The 11,199-nt window shown below is 32.2% G+C and overlaps 1 protein-coding gene across 5 annotated transcripts; it reads right to left on the reverse strand.

The window, feature by feature from the left end:
• Positions 1–3,426: 3,426 nt before the first annotated feature.
• LOC136210868 (meiotic recombination protein SPO11-2) lies at positions 3,427–9,932 on the reverse strand. 5 transcript variants are annotated; one of them, XM_066002293.1, is made up of 14 exons: positions 9,814–9,932; positions 9,579–9,650; positions 7,631–7,820; positions 6,364–6,545; positions 6,188–6,271; positions 5,974–6,103; positions 5,753–5,890; positions 5,580–5,668; positions 5,337–5,465; positions 5,162–5,256; positions 5,007–5,069; positions 4,851–4,927; positions 4,314–4,441; positions 3,427–3,804 (listed from the first exon to the last, which is right to left on the reverse strand). In XM_066002293.1, the coding sequence occupies exons 4-14, from the start codon at positions 6,442–6,444 to the stop codon at positions 3,670–3,672; spliced, it is 1,149 nt and encodes a 382-aa protein (XP_065858365.1). In that variant the 5' UTR covers positions 6,445–6,545; positions 7,631–7,820; positions 9,579–9,650; positions 9,814–9,932; the 3' UTR covers positions 3,427–3,669. The 5 variants fall into 5 exon arrangements, with proteins under 5 accessions (XP_065858365.1, XP_065858366.1, XP_065858362.1 ...); XM_066002294.1 differs by having other exon boundaries at positions 4,298–4,441; XM_066002290.1 differs by having other exon boundaries at positions 5,580–5,890.
• Between the last annotated feature and the right edge of the window lie 1,267 nt (positions 9,933–11,199).

Below are 11,199 nucleotides of genomic sequence, written 5' to 3' on the forward strand. Positions count from 1 at the left end.
TGACATATATTTGATTATACAAGTTTAATTTGTTTATTATTGTTGAGATAATAACTCAATATAGATATATTTTGGGAAATATTTCAATTTTTGTTGTTGTTGAGGTAAATTTGATGAGAAAATATAGTGATTTTATTTGTTATTTTTAACTTAATTCGGTTCGTTCGGTTTAAACCGAACCGAACCGCATATTTCAGTTCGGTTTTACCTATTATTCGGTTCGGTATCGGTGTTAATTATTTTGATCATTTCGGTATTCGATTTTTCGGTTCGGTTTTGTACCGATGCACACCCCTAGCTAAAATAGTGTTGTTAGAGCGTACTTTTCTTTTAGTAACATCTATCACATGGAGAGTTCTGGTGTTAGGATGTGATTAATAGTGACATGTTTGAACTTAAAAAACTAATTAATTTATGTCTTTTTCACGAGTTCTTATATTAAGCACTGTGTCTTCCATGTCACTCGGAGGACCCTCAATTCATATTTGGACACGTATAGTGTGACTCCACGTAATAATTAAAATAGTGGAGCCTCTTATAATCAGGGCCGGTCCTGACAATTCATGGACCCTAGGCAAATTAAGGAATAAAGGCCCCTATGAAAAAAAATTGTACGTAACAAAAAATTTCAAAAATCGTTTTTCAAATAACAATTTTTTTCCATTTAAATCACTATTCTACTATTACTATCGTCATCAATAAATATATCTTCTGAAAATCACATTTTACGAGTTCACTTTCAATATATGATAAATAGAAAAGTATTTTATTAGTAATTAGACGATATGTTTTATTACGTTCACTAAATACAATGTTTATCCAAAATAAAAAAAATGTTTTATAATTTCTTTAAATTATGTATTAAACTCCTATTTGATCCATGTAGTATTCAAAATTTATCGTTTGGCTAATAAGGTATTATTTGATAATATTTGCCCCTTGGAGTATTTTCATATGAGACATTTAACTCATTTTGGATAAAAAAAAAACTAACCTATTTGTTAAAAAATTTGCCAATAATTTTTTTTATTGCATGTTTCACAATTAAATCATATCATCAAAATTACTTTCAATATGTCATTATTTTTCTTATATAAGAAACAGAGTATGATTTTTTACTTTAAGTAAAAAAAATTTAGACTTCAATTCATAAATTCTAAACTTTACTAAATATATTTTAGACTCTTAATTTATAAACCTTAATCTTGAAAATATATTAAAAATAATGATTTTATTTGTTTAACATAACTCAAAGTATTATATATAACATAACTTAAAGTATTATTTGATATAATTGTAAATGAGTTTAAATGAGGTTTTAAAAATGAATTCGTATAATTTTGGTTTTTGAAAAAAAAAATTGCTTTTCCAACATTATATCTAAAAAAAATATGCTTTTGTGGGGATTCAAACACAGAAGCTTTAAGATGAAGGTTGCAAGTCTTACCACTAAGACATTTATACAAGTTGTTATAAATTATTTTTTACCATTTTATATACATAACGTAGACTAATAATTTTTTTGGGCCCCCTTACAGCCTTGGGCCCTAGGCCACGGCACTCCTGGTCTAGGCCCAGGACCGGCCCTGCTTATAATATATGTGGGTCCATATTACACGTGTCAAAATATGTATGGAAAGTTTTCCATTTGATATGAAGAACCGGATGCTTCTAATAATTTGCCTTTTTCACGTATAGTAAAAAGAACTTGTATTTTATTTATTACTATTATTATAAAATAGAGTAGGATTTTGCACCATTAATAAATTAAAGAATTTGATTAATGGTGACATGTTTGGCTTTGTTGAACACATTGACAAAGTCAAATAGTGTTAAATTACAAAAAAAAAAAAAACAAAAAAAAAAAACCCCGGTTGGTTATATAACTGTCCCATATAACGGTAATATTTATTTCTTAATCCATATTGGTAATTTTATTCTTAATATATCAAAATCATTAATCTTATCTTACAAATGTCAAATGATTTTTTTTTTTTTTGTAGAAACAGGAAAGGAAGTCAAATGATTTTCTAATAATGTTTATTTGATTTATAAAAATAAGTAAATTTAACTTAATTAATATGACTTGTGGGACATATTTGAATTAAATAAATGCTTATTATTTTAATTTAAGTGGCTAGATAGATTATCAAACAAAGAAAATATGAGGTATTTGCAAGTTCTATATATTGTGCTTGAACAACACGACATACTAAAATAATAATAATAATAATAATAATAATAATAATTAATATTTTTTTCTGCGGATTTGGATTTTGATGAAGTATATGTTTTATTGTTTTTTTTGTGAATTTTGTACATTTTATGGCTTTTTATGCTATTTGTAGTCATTTTCGTCCCATTGTGGATTTTGTAAGGTTTTATACCTTTCCCGTTTCTTGTTGTACTTGTTCTTTTCGTATTTAATGAAGATATATACATTCTCATAAAAAAAATAATAATTAATATTTCTAAAATACGATAAATAATTAAGTACTAAATCATATCTAATTAAGTACTAGTAAATCACATCTAATTACCTAATATCTATAATCTTTACATAAATAAATGCTAACATATAATAGGTTTCTCTTGACTTTTTCTATCTTTTCTCCTTCCCGCTTCTTTTGTTTGTTCTCCTTCATCTTCTCTTGTTCAAACATTCATTTTTTCGTTTATTTATATATTACGGGTTTGACAGTTCTTGGACCATGGGTGCTCACCTCGCTCAAGTTCTGTCTCGTCCCAATTTCTATAAAAAAAATTATTAACTTTTTAATAACCACAATTCATAATAGCAAAAGATTAAAGTCATTACAACATTTACAACATTTGGAAGGTTCTCAACCTCATCCTCTTCATCTTCAAGGTATTTATTTACATTGTGTAAACATGTATGGTAATGCATAACCTATATTTCGTAAAATTTAGTAGCCGTATGAAATAATAAATATAAATATATTTCTATTCTGTCTATTTTTTTTAGAGTTATTATTTTCTTTTTTAATAATTCACATTTAAATAGTGATTTTTTAATTGACAAATATAATTTTGTAGAAATGAATAAATATTTATATGTTTATCAATATGATTATAAACAATTTTTTTTACAATAAATTAATATTTAATATGTCATCAGATCCTAAGGTCCTTATTAATATATAAAAGTTAAAAAAATTAGTAGTTTAATATAAATACTAATTTATATTCAAGTGAACAAAATAATACTCTAAAATTTAGTAACATGAAGACTATAAAATATTAATGAACCGATACAGTCTATTAAAATTAAATCTCTCAAGAATGTCCAAAAACAACCTCATCTTCTTTAAATCTCAATTCAATTGATTTCAATTTGATCAAATTTTCAAACAACAATATTGATAATGATAATATTTTTCATTTTCATATTTAATAGGCAAGACAATTAAAGGTAGTAGTTAGAAACAAGCAAGTGTTTTATTATAAATGTTTCAATTATCTAACTGAAAAACTTCTAACACAAACTTTTTCTAAATTAGCTGTTTGAGTCCAAAATGCTATCTCACACACTACTAGAAGTTTTGACTACTCAAACTCTACAATTAGTCTAAAACTATAATTTCACCTCAAACCTCTATTTACTAAACTGAGTCCTATATATAACATGTCAATAACGTACAGCAACTGTTAGATGTAGCTAGCTTGCACAATCTTCTTTGCTATGTATTTTCCAAGATAATCATATCCATGGAAGAACAAAGCCTCAATTTCTGCCCTTTTGCCACTTTCAACCATTAAAGCTAGTTCATCCTTGTGACTCTCCTGTCAAATACAAGTATTAGCCATTCAGTATGCAGTTTTTCTTCCAATATAGAAAATTTGTGATTAAGATCAGAGATTGGGTAAACGGCGTCGATGGTCACTGAAGCCAATGAACTTTCCTTTTTACTTCAATCAAGTCATTCCATAAATTTAAACATCAAAAGTCACTAGAATAACGACATGAGAGGCACGTTAGAGAAAACTTGTTTTTACTTATGATATGACAACCAAATGACAACAACAACAAAAAAAAATTACATTTTTTGGCTGCCACAATAGTTCAAGCAGTTGGATTAAGTAAACATGATATGCATTTTTTTTTTCTGCCACATGGCTATCACATCATTACTCCATGACTTTTTCGGTCTGAATTGACTGAAGTGACTTTATTGAAATAAAAAAGGAAAGTTCAGTGACTTAATCGAAAGAATATGAAGTTCAATAACTTTTATAAAATAGACCTCAAACTTCAATAACCGTCGTTGCAATTTACCCATCAGAAACTCTACCGGCATAATTTCTGAGGACATCAAGCTTTTAGCAATCTGCAAGTCCCGAGGCTTGAGGGGTACTAGTGATTCTTCAGGTATAAGCTGTAGATCATCCCCTCTTACTCCAAGCCATTTGACATTGCATGCTGCACAAAGAAAGAAAGAAGGCTTCATATATTATTTCACACCAAAATTTGACACTTCTTTTGTTTGGCATTCTGCACTTCTACCTGGAGCTATTACTCGCCTAAACTTGTCAAATTTTGGATTTCCGATACCCTTATTTTCTATTTGGCAAACTTCAAAATTGACATGGCATGAAGTTGCTCCCCTTTAGAGTCTGCCGAGTCAGTAAATAAGAGGGTGCTGGAGGTCCAATATTGATAACTTAAGTTGTGTGTGATAGGTCCAAGTTGAAGTACAGGGTGTAAAACGGTAAAAAGTGCCAAGTTGAAGTGTGTAATCATATATTAAGCCAATAAAGAAAGTGTTAGTAAATGTTTTCAGTTGTAGTCAAGGAGACAAAATCCAAAAATGACACTGGCAAGAAAATACCATATCTATATGCCTCCAGGCCCATCCCTATGCTTCCAAACTTGAAGGTGCATAGTATAGCTAACCCAGCTGGATTCCTTCAAAATTTAGAAGGGATCATTCACTTGTGTTGTGCTAACAAATGGCTAGTTGACCGACTAGAATAGGTCATCATACCAGTCAACCAGTCCTAAAATTGGTAATTCTGGGAATGAGCGGCTCATTCGGTGAAGAAGAAACCTACGTTGGATTAGAAATATAGAGATATATCAAAGCCATCAATGGGCAGCTCAAGCTAAATTCTTAGCAGCTATCAAATGTTTATGATGTACCTTGTGGCTATATCAGGATACCCCTTAGCTGTGATGAGAATACTTGGGATCTGATTGAAAATACGATCCTCCGCCAACCGCTGGAATATGGCATGCTGCAAAGCCAAGAGGGATGCCGTAATTTGGGAAATTGGATTGACGTATTTATGTTCATGAAAGGAGATGTGACTAGTACCTTCTCTACCACAATGATGTACCGTGCATCTGTCTTCATAAGCAATTTGTCTAGCAAATTCAAGTCACCAGAAATGGCATAACCAGAAGATCCACATTCAGTACAGTCTAAGGCATCTTGGTTTGGCTCCTGTGTCACATTTTCCACAGTAAAATCAAACCAGGAATGAGGCAATGCAGAGGTAAATTGCATCGACAAGTCCTCTGAAATGATTGCTAAACTTGATTAAGTTAAATTAGGTGCCTGAAGCAACAAGCGCCCAGCAAGAAGTCCTCTGCTAGATGCCATGATTCCAAGGCTATAGCGGCTGCACCGAAGCAAGGATACAACATCTGTGGTCCAGATGAAGACACCGTGACTTTGTATCCTATCAATAAAGAATATGAACAAACAAGGGGAGAAAACAGGAAATAGACCTTGGATTGTCCGGTTAACCTGCAGCTGAGATGAGAAATACTCCGGCGAAGTACAAAGCAGTCTGTAAAAGAGCTCCCTCTGCGTAACTCTCTTTTCTTGAACCAGATTCTGAAAGCACTCCTCCATTACCTTCCACACTACATCAACAGAAAATAATTAGATTTCAGGTCATGTTAATGGAAGAAGAACAAGATGCAAGAGAGAGAGTTTTGATCAGTACCTCGAACAAATGCTTTAGCTGCATTTGTTTTCATTAGAGACCTTGTACTGGACGAGTGAGACAAAAATACCCAGGAAAGATCGGTCAACAATCCTCGACTTATTCTGCTGTTACTCGACTTTCTTTTGATCTGTTTCATTTCACACATTCAATTGAACTAATATTCTGCTTGATTTGGGAAAAAAAACCCCCAAAAATGTGATGTAAATGATACCAGAGGAAGATCTGATATTGCTGGATCAGGAGAAGTCAAGATCCGCAGAAAATTGAGCACTGCAACTTCGATTCTGGCTCGAACCTTATGAATCATTCCAAAGGGAAAGCACATGAATGAAGAGCTTGTACATGTGATTTCACTTGAGCAAATGACGAAGAGTTCGGAAAGGTTACCTCAATGGGAGTGAGGATATCAGCATAGCAGAGCTGCTGATCGGAGAAGAATTTCAGCGACGATGTTCTGGGATCTTCCATTATTCACTTTTGATTCTTGAATTCATTCACCGACTCGAAGAGGGATGCAAGGGATTTTCTTTTGTATTTTGAATACTTATAACCTTTGGTGGCGTTTGGTACTGTAATACAATGTAATCAATGAACTAATGGAATCAAAATTGTAATATAATGTAATACTCATTACATTATCATGTTTGGATGCATGCCAAAAAATTATTAAGCAATGTAATATGCATTACATTCCTGTGTCTATTTCGGAAGGCTTGCCCCAGTACACCCTTATGGTGGGACCCCTCCCCGGTGGCGCAACGGTAACGTTGTTGTCGTGTGACCGAGAGGTCACGGGTTCGAGTCTTAGGAGCGGCCTCTTGCCAAATAAATTGGCAGGGGAAGGCTTGCCCCAGTACACCCTTATGGTGGGACCCCTCCCCGGACCTTCGCTTAGCGGGGACGTGTAGTGCACCGGACCGCCTTTTTTTTTACAAATAAATTATGTATATATAAACCATAAACAGTAAAAGATATATATATATATATATATATATATATATATATATATATATATATATATATATATATATATAACAGAAATATAACCATTGAATCCAACCATGTCATGCAAATGCACCTAATAAAAGGGGTGCTACCGAGTAGAAAGAGTATGTGAAGCCGAGGTAAGACTTGGAGGTGAAAAGAATAGGCTGGCTGGTGCTTAACACATCCTATTCGAACAATAAAGATAGATCAAGGGGCTTTTCAGTAAGGAGGGGGAGATTAGCCAGAGAAGAAAAAAGGGCTAGGGAAAAAGGTGAATAAGCCGATAGAAGGCCTAAGCAGGGAAGGAATTATGCACAAAGATTTTGCTATCAATTGCAGCAATAACTTGAACAAATAAACAAACCAACTTAACGTCAGTGGGGTTGTATGTAATAGAGGATATTACAACAAATTAAAGACTAGCAAGCTCAGTTCATAATCGTAGTATTTCATAAAATTGACACAGACACTTACCGGAAACAACAAACATTCAATATCTGATGCACCGGACTGAAACATTAAATGTTAAACAATGCACGAACCCAATAATTTGGCACTAAATTATATCTACCATACTTGGAAAAGAAAAGAAATTACTTCGAGAAAGACCCAGGTCGTGCAACCATCAAATTTGGTACTAAAGAAAAGGGTAGAAGAGAACATATACCTCTTGGAGAAACAGACCGAAACAAGGTATGTAAGATCAATGAGGGTAACAAGAGTTGAGCCTAACACGAGGCAAAATTAGCTACCATGCCTTCCATAATGGTAATATTTGAAGCTCACTTTCAGTTGTGGCCAACAAAAAATGCTAATCTGGAGGTTGTTGTTAAATTTCTCTTTGAGAAGCAAGTAATCTGCTTATTTGGATAGAGTTTGCACAACAGTAATCAGCAATTGATGCAACAAATATAGTTTGAACAACACTAATGAGCAAGAAACCACATCATTATCACTCAGTTGTGTAACTACTTTATGTGTATGTTCAGAGAATATCTATATGAATATAGCAGAGGAATTAACATATCTAAGAAAACCCAAAATAGCAGCTGCTCAATCATCTAAAAACACCAAATCCCAACAACTGGAAGAATGCGGCAGAGTTCTACAAGAACTATAGCCATCAAATCCTATCTACTAAAACCAAACTTATGATAAATTGATTTAAATAACTAAATAATTAAAAAGTGATGCTTCGTTGCCTTGTTTCTTTTTTCCACAACATGGATGCACAGAAGTTGTACAAGAATTGGAGGTACTTAAGCACTGTCTGTTGAAATGGTTAATTCTAAAAGAAGCTGCTCCGGTACAAGTGAATGTCCCAATGTTGCATTTACTAAGATTACCAATTTATTTGACCATTTTATTCAGATTATTTGGGAATTTTTCTTTGTTCAACTTCATCCATGAGCCTAATACTGAATTTTCTATAATCAACCCCTCTGTTAAAAACAAGATTGAAGATAGTAATAACAATAATTTATTTTTCCATATGATGATAACAACTGTAAGATTCTATAGTAAAACTAGACATATCAGCCCTAAGTTGCAAGTTCAATACAAGTGTAATTGTGTAAAACAAGCGATGCATCGAAGGTGATTCGGAATCTCATTGAAAAACCGCGAAGGTTGAAGCATTTGAAAAGACATTTTTTTTACTTGAAAGTGGCAGTAAAACAAAAAATTAACAAAAATGATTATTGAAATTAAACCTGCCAATTTGAATCCACTGTAACATACAAAGTAAATAGTTTCTCTCGAGCACGATTCATTGCCACATATAACTAACGCCTTTCCTTCCAAGATTCAATGATGATGGTGTTTAGCTATGGATCATAATCAAAGAGATTGTACGAAAGCCACAAAAATAACTTGTCACTAAAAGAGACAAGTTACCTCAATTGAGGTCCCATTTTCTATCATAATGCCATTGGACTCATGCAACAAAGGCAGAGGGTATCAGTATTTTATTTAGGAAAGAGGCAGCAGAGTGCCGTTTTTTAATTTAACATTGTTTTGACAGTACTTGAGCTAATAACTATATAACAAATGGCACTTGTTGTCCCTAAAGAGAATCGGTCTATATCCCATGTGGGCTTTCAGGCATTGAGAGGACCTTTCCGTTGTATGAGAGGACCGGGAAGAATAGAAGTGTTAGCATATCAGAATCCTTGGTACTGCTACAACTGATTTTCTGCTAAATAGCTATTGCGTTGCAAGTATACTGAATTAGTTTTGCCCTAACTTGTGTCCTCCAGAAGAATTCAACAAAAATATTTTAGAAATAAACACATGTTAGACTCATCAATGAATTTTTTGATTGACAAAAGGGCAAGTATCACCCTAATCAATTGTTTATTATCATTAGAAGAGTGACAAAAAAAAACCAACACTCAATAAAAAAAAGCCCTGTACAAACATCTGCAACGCAGGAAATGAATGAACTGGCGTTCTGTGCTGCGACAAAATTCTTTGCATTTCTTCTAAGGATCATGAAAAATTCTACTGCTTAACTTATCAACATATATTCATGAAACTTCGATAAAATATTCCAAGCAAGGTCTAGTTATCTAATTATTTAAATAATTATTACAAATTAACGAAGGGAGACAAACCAGTGAGCAGCAAGGAACCGAGATAGAGTGAGAGAGAAGCCGAGCAGTGACGGAGAGGACCAGAGAGAGGGACTGCAGCATTGAAATTTAGAAATTAGCAAAACCTAGAAATCAATACAAGCAAGAAATTACAAAATGCTAACATATATGAAGATCTAAATAATCAACTCTACTGGAACTAATCAACAACAATCAAAGAGGAACGAAATAAACATTTACAGGAATTCGAACTTACAGGATCGAAATTGAAAGCATGAAACTGATGAAGAGATGGAGAGGAGTCGCGATTCGATTATTGAAATTGAAGTGAAGGGGAGAGGCGGGAGTTGTTGCAAGTCCACTGATTCACTGACTGTTGATTATGTTAATAAGCAATTGAACTTTTGAATTCTATTTTTAGTTAAAATTTATATTCATAGTCCATGAACTATAATACTGTTAGCATTATGATACCTTAGATTTCATTTATTTACATAAAAGTTCTTAAGTTTTATATTACTTCAAATCAATAAAAAAAATTAAGGATAAGATACCAAAATAGGTCTAAGTTTTTTGGAAAAGTACCAATTTAGGCTCAACGTTCAAAATAACACCAATATAGACTTAACGTTTACAACATAATATCAATTTAGGCTTAACGTTTACAATATAGCATCAATTTATGCCTCACGTACAAAATAACAGCAATATAGGCTTAACGTTTATAAAATAATACGAATTTAACCTTAACGTTTACAAATATACGTCACAATTAAATTAACCATGTTATATTCTTCTCCTATTAACTTTATATGTTATTTTTTTATTTAGCTCTATTTTCTTATTTATTATAATACAATTAATTAGTATTCTTGCCTATAATGTATAGGGAGCTGGTGAGACACTTGCAAAGTTTAGAGAGCTGGTGATACGAAATAAGCAAGTTTAGGAAGTTGATGAGACACTTGCAAAGTTTAGAGATCCAATCTACTATTTTGGACAAGTTCAGGGAGCTGGTAACGTATTAAACCAATCCAAATTTATTTCAATTATTATAAATTACAATATAATAATGATTAAAATTTCAATTATTTAAAACTATGTCGCTAATAATTATTATATATATATAAATTTAATAGTAATTATATATTAAAAATAATCTTAATACATCATTTGTTTTCTGAATTTGTCTAAAAAATTTGATTGCTCCTAAACTTTCAAAGTGTTTTGATAGTCCATAAACTTGCACAAAATATTCAACTAACCCCCTAAACTTGTATAAAATGTAATCAATTAATCATTCAGTTGTAAAAAAGTAAAATAAATGCAGAAAATATGTTGCACGTGCCTTAGAATGTTATTATATAATTCACAAAATAGATTAAAGGTCTATTTGATTACTTACTGTTTGTTGTTCCTGTTTGCTGATTGCCTTTGGAAAAGACTTCTTTTCCAATTGTAAAAAACTATGTTTCAGCAGTAAAAGACAAACAAAAGCTATCTAACCAAACACCTAAAACGTTGCCTTTTAAAGTGAAAATGATACAGATCGGTTTTATCTGAAAGTTTTAATCGTAAACTTACAAAAAATACCAACTTCTCTAGCTAAACTAGAAGGAGTGAATCCCAAGTTTCATGGACT

Source organism: Euphorbia lathyris, chromosome 1 (assembly GCF_963576675.1).
Source record: "Euphorbia lathyris chromosome 1, ddEupLath1.1, whole genome shotgun sequence".
Taxonomy (NCBI): domain Eukaryota; kingdom Viridiplantae; phylum Streptophyta; class Magnoliopsida; order Malpighiales; family Euphorbiaceae; genus Euphorbia; species Euphorbia lathyris.

Bases quoted from the DNA above. Each gene is read 5' to 3' on its own strand.
- LOC136210868 (XM_066002292.1), bottom strand. From the start codon at position 6,444: ATGGAAGATCCCAGAACATCGTCGCTGAAATTCTTCTCCGATCAGCAG. The intron at 5,257-5,336 runs GTACTAGTCACA...TTGGCTTTGCAG, and splicing joins ACATCATTGTGGTAGAGAAG to CATGCCATATTCCAGCGGTT. The intron at 4,442-4,850 runs GTATTTTCTTGC...TTCTTTGTGCAG, and splicing joins CCTGGAGGCATATAGATATG to CATGCAATGTCAAATGGCTT.